Genomic DNA, 18,617 nt, shown 5'->3' on the forward strand with positions numbered 1-18,617 from the left:
TATTTGAGTGTTGTTCTAATGATGGCTTTATCTTTTCCGACTTTATTTCTTGTCTTTTAATATGTCTGATTCTTTTGTTGTTGAAAGCCAGACATGTACAGGTTAATAGAAACTGAGACAAATGGGCCTTTAGTGTGGAGACTTGTGTTAATGTAGCCAGGAGTTGGGCTATGTTTGAAGTTTGTTGTTGCTATGGTTACCATTGTTGAGGTTTGTTGTTGCTATGGGCACCATAGACTTAAGTGTTCACTAGTGACTTTTTTTTTATCCTCTCTTTTGGCTTTAGGTCTTCCCTTTGTGCTGTTCCCTGAGAATATCTGTCTCTTTCAATCCTCCAGCTGTACTCCTCTGTTATTACTAGAGGTTTGCTAGAGTGCTGGAGTGGTGTGGATGAGGGGAGCATTCTCTAACGTTCTCTTTTGAGTGCACAGTATTGGCCATTCGGAAGAATTTCTGCTCCTACTCTAGGGGCAGAGCTTCTCCCTGCCCCTGTGTTCCCTTCTTTCAGTATCCACTGTCTTGGTCTGTGACCTTGAAGCCCTTCCCTCTGTGAGGGTCCTTCTTCACTTGAGTGAGATAGGGAGGCTGGTCTGGGCAGAGTTCCCCTCCCCCAGCTGCAGTGACATTACACTAGTGCTTCAGGTGGCGCTGCTTGCAGATGAAGCCACGGAGAAGAGTAGGGGCAGATTTTGCAGTGATTGCTGTTCCTCTCCCCCAGCTAGAACCACGGTGGGGACTTTATCCGGATTTTCCCTGATCCTCTCTGTGAGAGCCTGGTGGAGTTCCTACAGCAAAAAGGTAGGAACCTCCCTATGACTGTGACCCCCGGGAGCTTCACCCCTCTCATGCCGGCCCACCCTTGGCCTCCAGCAGTTAGCCAGATTTCTAGCTTAATGATCTTACTGGCTCATGGTGTAGGGTGGCTTCTGCCTCAGATAAGCAAATGCTTGGGTGTTGTGTCTCCCTGAAGGTGCCTGTCTCCAGATTTGGGGATGGCTTCAGTTCTCTGATTGGTTCATAAAAAGTCACTAATTTGTTATCTATCTGTCCAGCTTGTTTCTTGCTGGAAGCAAACTGCTTATACAGAGCAAGAAGGATGAGAAATACATTACTGGCCAATAGGTTGTTCTGTTTCTCTCACTATCCAAGCCCAAATCTTTTCTTGTTTATGAAAGGTAAAATGTAAGTTCAGTCTACAACAACAGACAAAAAGATTTTGTCACATAGACTGGTTTCCATTTAGTAAATCAGCTGTTTGTAGCTGTGTCAATTGAGATGGATGCATTTATAGACTGACTTGTTTGAGCTTTCTTTGGGAGCAGCTTTAGATCTAAAATGCACTTGGCAATTGTTTCCTTTTGCTTCTGAGCAAAGATGCTCTGCACAATGTGTTTTTCTACCCAGTTTATCATGTGGTTGTATTCCTTTTGATGCATCATTTTCTGCACAGGTGATTCTTGACCTCCTATATACTTTATACAGCCATTACCAGTAAGCAGCCTCCCAGGCCATAGCAGTGTTATTCCTCTGAACATCAAAAAAGTTAGTGACACTTCTCAACCAGTGCCTGCTGTGGCTTGTCCAAATCAGTTGCATCCTGGATGTGTTTGATGGAAGCCTGCTTCCTGTCTTCTAGTTGGGCTGTTTTTGCTCATTAAGTTTATCAGCAAATTGTCCAACAGAGGTACCATACTTCTTTCTAATTACGTAGATGAGACTGTTGATAAAGGTCTCTAGCAATCACATATATTTCTTTGGGTAGAAAACACAAGATCAGTTCTGTGATACCAGTTTTAGGATACAGAACTGGAAGAATTCCTCAGGGATAAGCCCATGACAAATTTGTCCTCCATATTAAAAAAAAGAGGTGGGAATTCCCCAGAGGTCCAGTGGTCATTGCCGAGGGCATTGGTTCAATCCCTGGTCGAGTAACTAAGATCCCACAAGCCGCGCGGTATGGCCAAAAAATAAAACCCAAAAAAACAAAACAAAACAAAAAAGAAGTGGTTCAAGGTCTAGACGTGGCTGCCCTCTGTGAAAGATTCTTGTTACCTACAGTTCGCCTGTATCTACAAATACTGCATTCTTCAGAGAGGGGCCACTTTAGCAATGGCAGAAGTACCACCTATGGCAGCATGGTCAGTGATGCTCCAGGTGGTGGCTAATGTCCCTGTGACCCTGAAAGGATAGCCTATCAGGTGCAGCAGTACGGTGGCCAGTCACAGGTCTCACACAATGATCTTTTGAAGATAATCTAAATTCCTTTTAACATCCCATTGCTTTATTTTTATTAAAAGTATTCTAGAAATACTTATCAGGCAGTAACTTTTATGGCTGTGTAAATATGCTTTGTATTAATAGACAGTTGATGAAGTTTATGGTGGAAAGATAAATTTACCAGAGAAGACCAGGCAAGATTTGAAGTATTTCATAATTGCTTAGCAAGCATATTTGTTCGTTTAACAAATATATGTAGAGCATCTACTATGTGCTAGGCATTGTTCTAGATATTAGAGAAGTGGAGAAGACAGACAATAGCCCTGCCCTCATAAAGCTTATATGCTCGTTGGGGAAAACAGGCAATAAACAAGATAATAACTAAGAAGTAGAGGGAGAGGTATAATGGGGAAAGCAAGATGGGGAAAGCCTCTCTGAAGAAGTGATATTTGAGCTGCTAGATGCTGAGGAGGCCTCTGTAAGGTCCACAAGGGCAGGTTAAATGTGAGATACCTATTAGACATCCAAATGAACATGTCAAATAGGCAGTTGAATATATAAGCCCGGACATCAAGATTGTAGTAAGGAACCTGGGAGTCAAAAACATGTCAGTGTTTTTAATGCTCTGGAAGTGAATGAAATCAACTTGGGAGATTGTCTGGATAGAGAAGAAATATGAGGATCCAGGACTAAGTCCTAGAATATATGAATAACTACTCAGAGGATGAGGAGCTAGTGAGGTAGAAAGCGTACCAGGAGAATTGTTTATTGAAAAGCTGAGAGAAAAAAGTATTTCTGGAAGGAAGTGATGGTGTTTAACTGGGCTAAATGCTGCTGGGTTCAATTAAAAAGAGGACAGACAAGTGAAACTTTGACTTGGCAACATGGAGATTATTCATGACATAGATGAGTGTTTTCAGTGGAAGGGAGCCCATATAATAGGGGTCACATGTGGTCGAAGAAGGATTTTTTTTTCTGTTGGCAGTTGGTCTTTTGAGTGTTATTTTGTTTTCTAAAAGATGGGAGGTATCAGCACATATATGCATATTGATGGGAATGATCTAGTAGCGAGGGAGAAATTCATGATACAAGAGGGCAAAGACTATAAATTACAGGAGTGCCTAACTGGGAATACATTCCAGAGCACAATGAAAGGGTGGCTTATAATGGATGGAAGGCAGAGTGTGGGAATGGTGTCGACTGCCCTGTATTCTTCTTAATTCTTGCTGTAATTCCTTGTCTTTCTTTCAAAGCAGTAGTGGTGGAGAGAGAGATATATATATTCAAATGAGTCTTATTTGTTGCATATCGTTTGTTGAATAATTTAAATCAGAAAGATACCCTGACTTTGTGTCCCTTTTTAGCCTGAGTGAATTATGCTCTGTGAAACCCTAGCTGCATAGATCCCCAGTATAAATGCCATCTCAAGGCAGACAGCATCATTTCATGTAATCCTCCCAATAAACCTTGGATGCAGGTGTTATGGACATTTTCTATACAAGGAAATGGAAAATACAGTAATAGTAATGAAATACAGCCAACTCTACTGGGAAACCTTAATCAAGGGAGGAAATACACATTTAAAGTAAATTGCTGCATATGAATACAAAATTTTGGCTCAAGCAGATATCTGATTTATTAAATGTTTTTCTTTCTATTTTTCCATGGAAAAGTACACTTTTAAAAAATCTACAAACAATAAATGCTGGAGAGGGTGTGGAGAAAAGGAAACCCTCTTGCACTGTTGGTGGGAATGTAAATTGGTACAGCCACTATGGAGAAGAGTATGGAGGGTCGTTAAAAAAATAAAACTAGAGCTACCATATGATCCAGCAATCCCACTCCTGGGCATATATGCAGAGAAAACCATAATTTGAAAAGATACATGTGCCCCAATGTTCATTGTACCACTATTTACAATAGCCAAGACATGGAAGCAACCTAAATGTCCATCACCAGGGGAATAGATAAAGAAGCTGTGGTACATATATTTATACAGTGGAATATTACTCAGCCATAAAAAAGAATGAAATAATGCCATTTGCAGCAACATGGATGGACCTAGAGATTGTCACTACAGAGTGAAGTAAGTCAGACAGAGACAGAAATATACCATATGATATCACTTATATGTGCAATCTAAAAAAAGGGTACAAATAAACTTATCTACAAAACAGAGTTACAGATGTAGAAAACAAACTTAATGGTTACCAGCAGGTAAGGTGGGGGAGGGATAAATTGGGAGATTGGGATTGACATATACACACTACTATATATATAATAGATAACTAAAAAGGACCTACTGTATAGCACAGGGAACTCTACTCAATACTCTGTAATGGCCTATATGGGAAACGAATCTAAAAAAGAGTGGATATATGTATATGTATAACTGATTCACTTTGCTGTAGAGCAGAAACCTACAGAACATTGTAAATCAACTATATGCCAATAAAATTTTTTTTAAATAAATAAACAGGCCATTTTCCTCCACAAGCCACATGAAAATGGTTTTCCTTCAGAGCCTACGACACCAGCCATAGAGTTGTAATTCTAGGAAGATAACTTAGGTGTGTGTGTGAACAGGGTTGGCCGAGCCTGAGGGCTTCTCCGGAGGCTTACTGTGTTAGATTCCTGTCTACAAGTTGCAACTGCTGCCTCGATGCTACAGGGACATTTCAGTGGATGTGAAAATGGCCAGCTTTCATTTTCCTCCCCACTTAACTCTCAGCTTCCTCTTGTTGGTCATAAGAAAATTCTCGACAATAATTTTTCTGTCCGTTCAATTCAATGTCTCAACTGTCTATAATAAAGATTATGAAGGTAATTTTGGTTGAATCCTTTAGAGAATATGGACATTTCATATTCATTGAGGAATGCATACAGATAAAGGTAGTTTGGATTGGAAGATCAGAGCAAATCTCCTTTCCACCTTAGAAATGTTCCAGTGCCCTATCTCTCATTTTTTTTTCTCAGAGAAGACTCAGGCAATTAAGTAGCTTGTCAGAATCAGCCAATTCACCACAACTGTTTTCTTGAAGTGAAATTGTGTCAGATAAAGAAAAAGAAGCTTAAATTAGTGATTTTTACTGCAGAGACTGACAACTACTGTGAAGACAGTCTGAAGTCTTTGCTTTTGCTCCTGTGACTTGCATAACAGCCATCACTAGACTTTTAATGGAGTATGAAGTATCTTTAAATTTGAATAGAATTATTCATATATAAATTTCTATCCCATGATCTAAATGAAGGGGCTATATTGCTACGTTTCCCGTAATAATAAGGGGAAAATACTGATTGCTCTCCTAACTGTTTTACTTTCTAGTAACTTGGTGAGATGTAAATCATTTCTGTGAACAGTGCTGAATAAATCCAAGGATATGCATAGCCCTGATTCTTGCAGGATTCATGAGGAACTTTTCCTCACCCTCTTTGCAGAATTGTTTCCTTTTTTTTAATGTTCCAGTGTTCTGTTACCATGATTAACATGCTGTTTAGTGGTTACATATTCAAATTAAAGTAATTAGCTATTTGTTGAAATGAAATTCATGAGTTTTTAGGTCATTGCATTTTTTTTTGTTTTATTGAGGTGTAATTGACAAAATTGTAATATACTTAAAATGTACATAAAACATGATGATTTGATATATGTAGGCATTGTAAAAGGATTCCCACTGGGTTAATTAATATATCCATCGCCTCACATACTTATTGTATGTGTGTGTGTGTGTGTGTGTGTGTGTGTGTGTGTGTGTGTAAGAACGCTTATTTTCTCCTCTCAGTAAGTTTCAATTATGAAATGTTATCAACTATAGTTACTGTGTTATAGATTAGGTCCTCAGACCTTATTCATCTTGTAACTGAAAGTTTGTACCATTTTTCCAGGCGCTACCTATTTCTCCCACCTCAAAGGCACTGACAGTCACCATCCTACTCTGTTTCTACAATTTCAACCCATTTTTGTTTTAAGGTTCCACATATAAGTGATATCACTTAGTATTTTTGTTTTTCTCTTTCTGGCCTATTTTACTGAGCATAATGCCCTCAAAATTCATCCATGTTGTCAATAATGACCAGATTTCCTCCTTTTTTTTTAAGGCTGAATAATATTCCATTGTGTGTATCTATAGCACATTTTTTATCCATTCATACATCGATGGATACCTAGTTTCCATTCCTTGGCTATTGTGAATAATGTTGCAATAAACATAGGAGTACAGATATGTCTTTGAGACAGTGATTTTGTTTCCTATGGATATATACTCAGAAGTAGGATTGCTGGATAATATGGTAGTTCCATTTTCAATTTCTTGAGGAACCGCCATACTGTTTTCCACAGTGGCTGTACCAGTTTACATTCCCCAACAGTGTGCAAGCGTTCCCTTTTCTCCACATTCTCATTAGCATTTGTTATCTCTTGTCTTTTTGATAATTGCCATCCTAACAGGTGTAAGGTGATAGCTCATTGTGGTTTTGATTTGTGTATCCCTGATAATTAGTGATGCTGAGCACCTTTTCACATACCTGTTGGCCATTTGTGTGTGTCTTCTCTGGAAAAATGTCTCTTCAGATCATTTACCCATTTTTTCAAATGAGTTTTTTGGAGGTTTTTGCTATTGAGTTATATGAGTTCCTTATATATTTTGGATATTAACCCCTTATTGGATATGTGGTTGCAAATATTTTCTCCCATTCTATAGGTTGCCTTTTCATTTTGTTGATGGTTTCCCTTGCTGTTCAGAAGCTTTTTAGTTTGATGTAGTCCTGCTTATTCATTTTGGCTTTTGTTGCCCTTGCTTTTGCTGTCAAATCCAAGATTTTGATTACTGATTCAGTCTATAGTAATTCGTGTATTAAGATTTTCTAATTCTTCATGATTCAGTCTTAGTAGGTTGCATGTTCCTAGGAATATATCCATTTCTTCTAGATTATCTAACTTGTTGGCATCTAATTGTTTATAGTAGTTTTTTTTAGGATTCTTAGTATTTCTCAGTTTTCTGTAGTAATGTCTTTCATTTCTCGTTTTGTCTTTTTTTTTTTCCCTTAGTCTAGCTAATGGTTTGTCTGTCTTGTTTTTTTTTTTTAAAAAAACAGCTCTTAGTTTCTGTGATCTTTTTAATTGTCTTTCTACTCTCTATTTCATTTATTTCTGCTCTGATCTTTATTTCCTTCCTACCACTAACTTTGGACTTAGTTTGTTCTTCTTCTAGTTCCTTGAGGTGTGTATAGTTAGGTTGTTTATTTGAGATCTTTCTTTTTTCTTAATGTACGAATTTAAACTTACGTCGTAGAACTGCTTTTTGCTGCATCCCATAAGTTCTGGTATGTTGTGTTTCTATTTTCATTTTTGTCAGATATTTTTTAATTTATTATTTTATTTTTCTTTTGATTCCTTTTTTGACCCTTGGTTGTTCACAAGCATGTTGTTTAATCTCCACATATTTATGAATTTTCCAGTTTTCCTCTTGTAACTGATTTCTAATTTCATAACATTGTAGCTGGAAAATATGCTTGGTATGATTTCAGTCTTTTTAAATTTATTAAGACTTGTTTTATGGCCTAACATATGACCTATCCTGAAGAATGTTCCATGTACACTTGAGAAAAATATGTATTCTGCTGCTGTTGGGTGAAATGTTCTGTATATGTCTGTTAATTCCATCTGATCTAATGTGTTAAGTCCAATATATCCTTGTTGATTTTCTGTCTAGATGCTCTATCCATTGTTTAAAGTGGGTTATTGAAATCCACTACTCTTATGGTATTTCTGTCTATTTCTCACTTCAAAATGTTAATATTTGCTTTATATTTAGGTGCTCCAATGTTGAATGCATAAATATTTTAAATTGTTACATCTTCTTGATGAATTGACCTTTTTATCATGATATAATGACCTTCTTTGTCCTTGATATCATTTTTGGCTTAATGCCTATATTGTCTTATGTAAATATAACTACCCCTGCTCTCTTTTGGTTCCTGTTTGCATGGAATGTCTTTTTCCATTCCTTCACTTTCAGTCTCTATGTGTCCTTAAAGCTGAAGTGAGCCTCTCATAGAAAGCACATAGTTGGGTCTTGTTTTTTTCTTTTTTTTCTTTTTTTTTTTTGCGGTACGCGGGCCTCTCACTGTTGTGGCCTCTCCCATTGTGGAGCACAGGCTCCGGACGCACAGGCTCAGCAGCCATGGCTCACGGGCACAGCCGCTCCACGGCATGTGGGATCTTCCCGGACCAGGGCACAAACCTGTGTCCCCTGCATCGGCAGGTGGACTCTCAACCACTGCGCCACCAGGGAAGCCCCGGGTCTTGTTTTTTTTATCCATTCAGCTACCCTGTGTCTTTTGAATGAAGGATTTAATCTATATACATTTAAAGTAATTATTAATAGGTGTAGACTAGCTATTGCCATTTTGTTAATTATTTTGTAGCTGTTTTGTAGTTCCTGTGTTCCTTCCTCTCTTGCATTATTCCTTTGTGCTTTGATTGTATGTATTTGTGCTGTGATTTATAAATATTTTGTGTATTTACTATAAGTTTATGCTTTATGGTTACCATGAGGCTTACATAAAACATCTCGTAGTTATAACAGTCTATTTTAAGCTGATAACTTCAAATGCATACAAAAACTCTACATTTTTACACTTCTCCCACCATAGTGTATGTATTGGTCACAATTTTATATTGTGTATCTAATTAACAAGTTATTGTAGTTATAGTTATTTTTAATACTTTTGTCTTTTAACCTATACTAGAGTTTTAAGTGATTCACTCATCACCATTACAATATTAAGAGTATTCGGAATTTAACTATATATTTACCTTTATCAGTGAGCTTATACTTTCATATGTTTTCATATTACTTATTAGTGTTCTTCATTTCAACTTGAAGAAGGCCCTTTAACATTTCTGGTAAGGCTGGTCTAGTGGTGATGAACTGTTTCAGCTTTTGTTTGTCTGGAAAACTCTATCTCTCCTTCAATTCTGAAGAACATTTTTTCTGGGTAGAGTATACTTAATTGGCAGGTTTTTTTCTTTCAGCATTTGACTATAACATCTCACTTCTCTGGCCTACAAGATTTCTGCCCAAAAGATCCACTGATAGTCTTATACTATCAGTGTATAAGGAATGCACTTATACCTAACAAGTTGCTTTTCTCTTGCTGTTTTTAAGATTCTTTTGTCTTTAATTTTTGACAATTTAATTATAAAGTGTCTTGGTGTGTGTCTCTTTAGATTCATCTTATTTGGTACTTTTTGGGCTTCCTGGACCTGGATATCTGTTTCTTTCTCCAGGTTAGGGAAATTTTCAGCCAGTATTTCTTTTTTTTCTTTTTTCCTTTTTTTTTTTTTTTATTTCTAGATTCATACCATTGTGGTCAGAAAAAAAATGCTTGACATGATTTCAATCTTAAATTTATTGAGACTTATTCTGTGGCCTAGCATGTGATCTGTGCTGGGGAATGTTCCCTGTGCACATGTTTCATGATGCAAGATTCTGGAAAGGGAGTGGTCAAAACCTAAGAAACGTGGCTATAATGAGACTAGAGCAAAATAAGAAGTAATTGGCTTTATAGAATAGGGTATGCCAATGTTTCTGTATATTGTCATAGGTGTAGAGGTAGAGAAATATGAGACAAAGATGGAGATAAAGTACTTTTCCCTTTGAAAGATCTATAAAATTTTATAAAAGAGGAAGTTGGGAAAACTCTTTTGCTAAGTTGTTTAATAAGTAAGAAAAGTGTTGTTAAGGAAGAGGGACTGGTTACGACAGAATGAAGGCATTGTTTAAAAGGCCAAGTTTATATGGATTTGCCTCTTTAATCAGCAGAATTTTGTGGTTAAAAACAGTCACAGATAAAGTACTACAGGATGGAGCAGATTTAGAACTGGCACTGGGGAAAGACTGTATCATTGAAGCCCAAGGGATTACAGATGCTAAGCATCTTTCCAGCTGCCTGACCATGTGGAGTTGAACTATCCAGTATTTCTTTGAATAAGTTTTCTGCCCCTTTCTCTTCTCTCTTTCTGGGACTCCTATAATATGTTTATTCTCCCTTTGATGGTGTCCCATTAGTCCCTTAGGCTATCTTCACTTTTTCTCATTATTTTTTCTTTTTGTTCCTCCAATTGAATTCCACTGCTCTGTATAAGTTGACTGATCTTTTTTTCTGCTTGATCTGGTCTGCTGTTGAACCCCTCTGTTGAATTTTTCTGTTCAGTTATTGTATTCTTCAGCTGTATGATTTATGTTTGGTACATTTGTATATTTTCTACCTCTGTTGAAATTCTCACTTTGTTCATGCATTGCTCTCCTGACATCAGTGAGCATCTTTATGACCATTACTTTGAAAACTCTATTGGGTAAATCACTTATCTCCATTTCATTAAGACTGGTTCCTGGAGGTTTATCTTGCTCTTTTGGTTGGAACATATTTCTCTGTTTCTTCATTTTTCTTGACTCTCTGGGTTGGTTTCTGTGCATTAGATAAAACAGTCACCTCTGCTAGCCTTGACAGAGTGCTCACATGCAGAAGATGAATCTCATCAGCCTGGCCCAGGCTCCTGGTTGTCTCTCAAACCTTTGTCACTGCCTTTGTCCTTAGTAGCTCCCCGTATCTGAGCGTGTGCCAAGACCTATCCGTGTCCCAAAAGAAAGGATCTAGGTCAGCATCTTGATACACACTGATTAGAAGCTGTACCCTCAGGCAGCAGCTGTGAAAATACGTAGTTAAGCCCCTTCCAGGGAGAAACTAGGAGATGTGTGTTTTTCCTGCTCCCTTTCACTGAGCCCAGGTGTATAACCATGGGGCTGGGTGGCCAGGGCAATGGGGGGGGCGGGGGGGCGGGTTTCTCCTGTGCCTGTTTAAAGCCTGCTTGTTTGCCGTAGTCCTATGGGACTTGTGAATATAAGTTCCACTGGCTATCAGAGCCAGGCAGTCCAGGGGCCCATCCCACTCAGGTGGCAGTCACAAAAGTTAGCATGCAAAATGTGTGTACAAGCTCCTTTCAGACAGATGCTAGCAATCTGGTTTTACCTTTGGAGTGAGCCAGAGGGAGAAGGCAGAGGAAGTACCCAAAGGCTTCCTCATGCTCTGGAGAGGATCTCAGCCAGCTCCTAGATGCGTGCTAAATTAGAATCTGGACCCTCAGGCAGCAGTTTGTAAAGTATGAAGTCAAATCTCTTTCAGGGAAAGACTGGGAAATGGGTTTTTTGCCTGCTTTCTCAGGGCTGAGTCCTGAGAGCATAGGAGTGAGTATAGGAGCATAGCCACAGTGAGTACTCTCATCCAATAAGACCTGTTTCTTTGTTTGCTATAGTCTTGTGTGTCTCGTGGACACAAGCCTTGTTGGTGTTTTGGGGGCCCATCCCTTGCTTGAATGGTTGTCTTTAAAGTTGGGGTGCTAGATGTGCAGTCCAAATCCTTCACTCCTTAGCAAGAAGCTGGGAGTTGGGAGTTCCCTCCCTATTATAGGGCACTGAGCCAGGGGTGGCGTTTATGGCAAGCCTGTGTCTCAGCCTTTCCTGTCAATATTTTTGATGTATCAATGTAGGTATTTTCTCATTCGCTTGATGTGGAAAAGTCACACAGCTAGTTTCTGGATTTCTTTCAGAGGGAAGTGCTCCATGTGTAGCTATACATTCAGTGCATCCAAGGGAGGAGGGAAGTTCAGGAACCTCCTATGTCACTATTTTGGTTCCTCCTTGGCATTTTTACCTATTTATTTTTTCCAGAAAGAACTAGAGAAGCAGAAGAGAATTAAGAGGAACCAGCAGCTGGAAGCAGTAGCCAAAGAACATTATGAAAGCGTATTGCTAAGAAAAAAAGGTCTGGAGCCTTGGAAGAGACTGAGAATGCAAAGCAAGCAAAACCTCCAGGTAGAGTGTCACACTCCCCCCAAAATCAGCAAGTGGACTTTAAAATAGAATAAACACCCAGTGAGGCTTTGGAGATCGTTTGGAGATTTAAAAGTCAGAAAGATAAATGAATTGAGTGTGGATATTTACTTGTTTTAGATAAAAGTTTGAATTTGGTCTTCCAAGGTAGAGAAAGACTTCTGTAACTGAGCAGGTTGGAAAAAACTAGAGTACATTTTTTATTAGAGACCTCCAAGGTAGGATGAATAGAAGCCTCTCTCAATTTTAGCAGTGTATAGCTATGTAATAAAGGAAAAATAATTACTGTAAGGTATACTAATCAGATTTCTGCTGCAATAAAGCTGCCTAACAAACAGCCCTGAAATATCGTGGCTTACAACTCAGGTATTTATTTCCCACTCACATGTTTGTGGGCCAGTTTAGATCAAATTCAGATCTCTCCACAGCCTCTTTCTGGCTCCAGCTGTTATTCAGGGCAAGCTTTCACCTGGCAAATGTCTGAGATACAAAGGCCAAACCCAATTATGTAAACCCATATGAAACCTTGGCTTGTATCATGTCCACTAACATTCCATTGGCCACAGCAAGTCATAGGGTCAAACTCACGGTCACTGAGAGGAGAAAGAGGCTCCATTTACTCCATTGGGAGACAGGATGAAATCACATGCAACTGTGTGGGTGTCTGATCCTATTATCTGGAATAGTCATCCACTCTACCACACAGGGATAAATGAAATCAAATACCACTGAAATTCAAATTTATCCAGTGCACAGAACACGGCATTTAACTAAATGATCAAAAGCTCTAAATAGATAAAATGTTATCTTTAGAATTCTATTTCAAAATAAGGTCAGTAATGCCTACCAGTTATGACCACTCTTATTTACACATTTGGCCAAGTTAATACTGAAAAGTAAGGCTAATCTTCTTGGTTATGAAAACCAGGACTAAAGATGAACAATAATGCTCTGGTATCATAAGAATCCCACTACATTCAGTAATGCTGCAGGTTGTACCTTTGTGAACCTGACTTAGGCTACTCTTTTTCCTCCCCTAGCCAGTCTATTCACCCTTCATTCTCTTTGTTCTCTTCCTATTTTCACACTTTCTTTTCTTCTTTATGTCTTCCCTAAATGCCCTCCCCACTGTTTTTCTGTCTCTGATTTTTTGTCCTCTGCCTCCTAACTGGTGGTTCTGGAACCACTGAGTATCTCAAACCAGCTAAGGAGGCCAATTTGTGGTGGTCAGGCCTGAGGGCATGAGGATGCCTCCTCTTGGAGGCCTTGACCCATCTGTGCCCCAAGCATTGCTGTTTTCCTGATAATGATATGGGAGGGCTGAGCCTTAGTTTTCTGAGTGAATGAGTCTGGAAATGAAATCTGAATGGAAGTTTGCTTCTTGCAATATACTACAACAAACATTAGTCATATCAGATAGTTTGTTATCCAATTGAGCGCTCCTAGTTTTGTTTTATTCTCTCTGGCTTTTGTCTGTTTCTTTGTTTTTAATTATTAATACACAAAGAAAAAGCAGATAGGAAGTAGAAAAACTCACTCTTAAATTCTTATCAGCTCTTGTTTTTTGGTCCCTGTTTTTGACCAAGTAAAATCAGGAAAGGTATAAAATTTAGAAACAAAATAATCTATGGGTGAATAATCAAATTAAATTTTTAAAAATTTACTTATAAGAATATAAAAAGAAACAGGAGTTTGAGTTCAAAATGACAGTTATAGGCCTTAAATATAGAAAAACCTAATTAAAATAAAAACAGGAGAACACAGATCTGAATCCAGCATTTCCAAATTTTCCTATTCATAAAACCATCTGGAGAGCTTATAAAAATGCAAGTTCCTGTTCCCACCTCCAAGTGTTCTCAGTAGGTCTGGGTTGTTGGCCAGGGGGCTGGGGGCGGTGTGTCAGGGAATCTGCATTTTTAAAAAGTAGCCCAGGGACTTCCCTGTGGTCCAGTGGTTAAGACTCTGTGCTTTCAATGCAGGGGGTGTAGGTTCGACCCCTGGTTGGGGAACTAGGATCCCACATGCCACGTGGCGTGGCCAAAAAATAATAATAAAAAAAAAAAACAGTAGAATAAAAGACTATAATATTAAAAAAAAAAAAAAAAAAAAGTAGCCCAGGAGATTCTGATCCAAGTAGTCTGAGCACCACATTTTGAGAATCACCTCTCTAGTTTGTAACAAGTGTGTTAGTTTCCTATGCTGTTATAACAAATTACCACAAACACAGTGGCTTAAAACACAAATTTATTATCTTAAATTTCTGGAGGTCAGAAGTCCAAAATCAGACTTGCTGGGCTAAAGTCAAAGTGTCAGCAAGACAACTGCCTTCTGGAGTTTCCCAGGAGAGAAACTGTTTCCTTTTTCAGCTTCTGATGGCTGCCTGCATTCCATTGCCCATAGCCCCTTCCTCAATTCACTCTAATCTCTTACATTCACGTCACATCTCATATTGATGCTGATCCTCCTGCCTCCCTCTTACAAGAATTTTGTGATTACATTTAGGGCTCTCCCATATAATCCAGGATCATCTCCCCATTTTAAGATCCTTCACTTAATCACATCTGCAAAATCCCTTTTACCATGTAAGGTAACATATACAGGTTCCAGGGATTAGTTTGTGGCCATCCCTGAGGGCCACTATTCAGCCTACCACACAAGATAATAGAATTTTAGAATATTAGTAATCCTCTCCTTCTCTTTCAATTTGTAAATAAGGGGACTGAGTCTTAGAGAGGAAAACTGACTTGCTTAAGGTCACACAGCACATTGGTTACAAAGCTAGAATGGAGCTCAGCGACCCCTTCCTCCAAAAATCCTGCCCAGTTCAGGCATGTCTTTTGTGCTGTGTAGGAATCAGAGGTATATGCAGATACCAACCACCACCTGAAAGTTAAAAAAAAAAAAAAAAAAAAATGAAGTAAGTAAGTTAGGAAAAAAAAAGAAGTAAAAGGAAAAGTTCTGGAGGACAGTAAGAGGAAGCAGTATCTTCTTCATCCATCAGAGCTGACATCCAGGAAGGGATAGAAAAAATTAAGAAAGAAAAAGGGTCCAGTTAAACAGTTTCTGGCTTCTTTATAACGTTTTTGGTTTTTTTCAGAAGAGTTATTTAGCATTTTCCCTTAAACTCACATGTGCTATATTTCATTGGTTCCAATAACAGTTTTCAGAATTTTTAAGGGATCTTCTGATTATCTTTCTTTTTCCTCCCTCGTTCTCTGTGTTTTCCTAGAAGATGGAGAGCAGAGAGGGTAGGAGGTTGTGTGTTTCTGGCTCCCCTTGCCTTTTGGCTCCCAAGTGTCACAGAGACCTCCTGTGATGGTCATTTTGGCCAGTATGTGTGACTGCCAAGGGACTCACTTAGATCAGTCACATTCACAGTGCTCAGTGGTGAGACAAGACTGAGAAAAAGGCCTAATGGGGAGGACTAAGAGAGAAGGGCTTTTCCCTCTGCCTCTTAAGAGAATGTAACAGTTACTTTTAAAAAAAATCTATAAAGTCTGAGTTGTATGTTTATTTTGGTAGAATGATACTCTGAGCCCTTTAAGTTGGTAAGATATTAAATTATTCATCATGCTATTTTTCTACCAAATGGTTTGTGGTTTATTGATAATGTCTAAATTTCAGTGCTAGTGACAGCTCATTCTACAAAACTAATTGAAAGTATTGGCATTTCCTCAATTAGACAGTGGTTAAGCACATAATAAAGAGAGGTTTGTTATGCAGTTGCTGCCCAAGCTCCAGGAGAAGGAACCAAGAATGTTGCCACCCATGCACTTTAAAACTCAGTGCAAGTGACAGAATGGTTTTGGAGGTTGTTTGTTCTATTTCCTGAATAACCAGCCGGTCATTGTGGTCTTCAGGGAGTCAGCATTGAAAGGCTATGCATGATGTGAATCTAAAGTCCCCATGTAATACAGTCAGTAGTCAAAGCTTTTAGGATATAGGTGAATGTCCGTAAGATTATTCTCTCTAGTAACTGCCTGTATGTGGTTTACAGCATCACTTGCCAAGGTGATGTGTATTTCCTTAAATGATTTAACATATAAGGAATAATTTCCTTTTCTCATTTAAAAAACTGTCCAGGTGGCCAAAGGACATCACTCTTTGGCCCTACAGAGGAAATGCCTGCTGACCTGGTTCCAGTGGAGTCAGGAAAGCCTGGCTAGGAAGATGGCCAAAGCTGATCAATTTTATTCCCAAATATTACTTAGGAGGGTCATCCGGAGCTGGCTACAGGTAAGTCCCCAATGAAGGGAGTGTTAAATACATGCCTCTGCCCAACCCTATGTAAGAAAATTAGGTGCACTCCAGATGTCAACAGTCATTATGTTTTTTTCAAGAACAATATAGAAGAGGCAATTCAATTCACTGCTTTGAAATGAATTTGAAAATGTCAAATCAATGTTTTGTTAGTATAAAATCTTAAGCACGTTTCTTTTCACATAGAGAGTATCCCTATAAACTGTAATGTGTCATTACATCAGCTTTTGTTTTTATACTAATTTCTTCTCTCTTGTCCCATAATTGCTCAAGTGGTTTTACTAGAAACCTACACCCTCAGTCTTATAACTGTTTCTGTCCCTCTGATTCCATTTATTATCTTTTAATACCTTACAGAGGATATGGCCTTGGCTGCCACATCATTCTTTCTCCTTATGCCTCCACTGTCCTTTGTTTTGTGTCTGGTTCGATTCTTTCCCTTTTGTACTGTTTATTTGCTTGAATTCTTTGTCTATGATGTTATTTGTCTCACTTTTTTCCCTGTTCTCATCCCCAGTACCTGACTGACCTCGAGGAAGAAGTACAAACACTGTGTGTACATTTTCTTCAGAAGAAGGTTTTCAGGGCCTGGTATAACACGGTCAGGGAGGCCAGGATCGATTCCCAGAACAAGCACAAGGTTGCAGTGGAGCACAGTGACAGGTGAGGTTTTCATCTCTACGAAAATTCACTCACTGATTCCACAATTGCTCTGCAATAGATTCTATGCCTGGGATGTATCGGAAAAGATAAGGTGGAGGCTAGGAGAGCTGGGCACTCGGAGATACCCGGCAGGGGTGGGAGTCCCAGCTCGCCCCCCGACTGCATGGGTGAAGACAAGAGAGTAACCCCCTTGAACTCCAGGGTCCCCATCTTTAAAATGAGGAAGGGGAGGCGGATGCCTGCCCTCCCTTCCTCACAGGACCGGCAAGAGAATAAAGTGAACTGTGCATGTAGCTGATTCACTTTGCTATACAGCAGAAACTAACACCACGTTGTAAAGCAGCTATACTCCAATAAAAATTTTTTTTAAAAAGTGAATTTTGAAATACATGAAACACACCTAAATAGAGGTACTGTGTTCTTTGTCATAGTTTTTTCTTTAAGTTTAAATTTTTTTAAACATTATTTATTGTGAAATATAACACAAATATAGATGAGTGCTTAATCCTATAAATACAGCTTAATGAACTATAAAGTGGACACCCCTATCACCACTCCTGAGGTTGAGAAGTAGGACACTGCTGGCCCCCAGAAGTCCCCACAGGCTCCTCCCCATCAAAGGTCCCACCTTTTCCTCCTGAAGGTAAACTACTCTCCTGACCTTTATGATATACATTTCCTTGCACTTCTTTTTATTTATACCTCCTAAGTATGCATCCTTCAAGACTTGGAACTTTATATAAGTAGAATCATACTATATGTCATATTAATATTTATAATACAGTGATGACATTTAATTCAGTGTCTTTGGGGAATAAGGTATTCCATATAAGTATGCTTTTTCTTTGTTTTATAACTGAAGCATTTTGGATAAAAATGTTCTAAATTTCATTATGCCCTTCCCTTGGAGAGAACGGTCTGTCCTTTTTTGGTGATTTAATGTCATTCCTTAGGAGCACCAGTTACTGTGGTGGGCATAAGCCTCCAGGTTCTGAGGTGCGAAGACTACTGTGAAGTTGTAGAAGTGTCCCTTTTCTCACTATATCAGTTCACTTTTGGTTGCTTTGTTTTCATTTGTGTGTATGTGTGTGCGTGTCTGGTTTTTTATAAAAGTGTTTCTATCTTGTTGCCCGTAGGGTGCCCACCTCCAGCAAACCCTGCTCATCCTTGTTTAATTTACAGGTACTAAAATCTGTGGGCAGAAAAAACATAAGCAAGTTGATTCTAATTTTGTCTAAAATAAATAGGCAATGAATGAGGGTATTCAGAGGACTTGCCTTTGAAGAAATGCTCGCATTTGAACCTCCCTATTCCTCTTTTATAAAATGAGAATAACCGCAGAACCTGTCTTACAGCGTTGTTGTGAGGACTAAACAAGGTAACATAGGACCTCAGTTAATGTACTGCTTGGCCCAAAATAATAGCTATTGTTTTGTTTATTGTCATTGTTAATGCATTACTATTAAACACCCTTTTAGTCCGCCTTTGTTTTCTGTTTCTCAGCTGCCAAAAACAGACCGAGAGACTCACTGGGACAGCTGCCTTATGTGACACAGGGCAGTAAGAGGGCTTTCACACACGCCA

At 38.7% G+C, this 18,617-nt stretch overlaps 1 protein-coding gene across 1 annotated transcript in view; it reads left to right on the plus strand.

Moving 5' to 3' along the window:
- Window positions 1-18,617, plus strand: part of CCDC191 (coiled-coil domain containing 191) — a gene marked incomplete at both ends in the record, with an annotated part of 104,676 nt that overhangs the window by 75,678 nt on the left and 10,381 nt on the right. The window contains 4 exons of the mRNA XM_079705261.1: window positions 11,949-12,092; window positions 16,194-16,346; window positions 16,888-17,033; window positions 18,537-18,593. Coding sequence (XP_079561387.1) covers window positions 11,949-12,092; window positions 16,194-16,346; window positions 16,888-17,033; window positions 18,537-18,593 — 500 coding nt within the window. The remainder of the gene's footprint in view (window positions 1-11,948; window positions 12,093-16,193; window positions 16,347-16,887; window positions 17,034-18,536; window positions 18,594-18,617) is intronic.

Source organism: Hyperoodon ampullatus (assembly GCF_949752795.1).
Source record: "Hyperoodon ampullatus genome assembly, chromosome: 5".
Classification (NCBI taxonomy): domain Eukaryota; kingdom Metazoa; phylum Chordata; class Mammalia; order Artiodactyla; family Ziphiidae; genus Hyperoodon; species Hyperoodon ampullatus.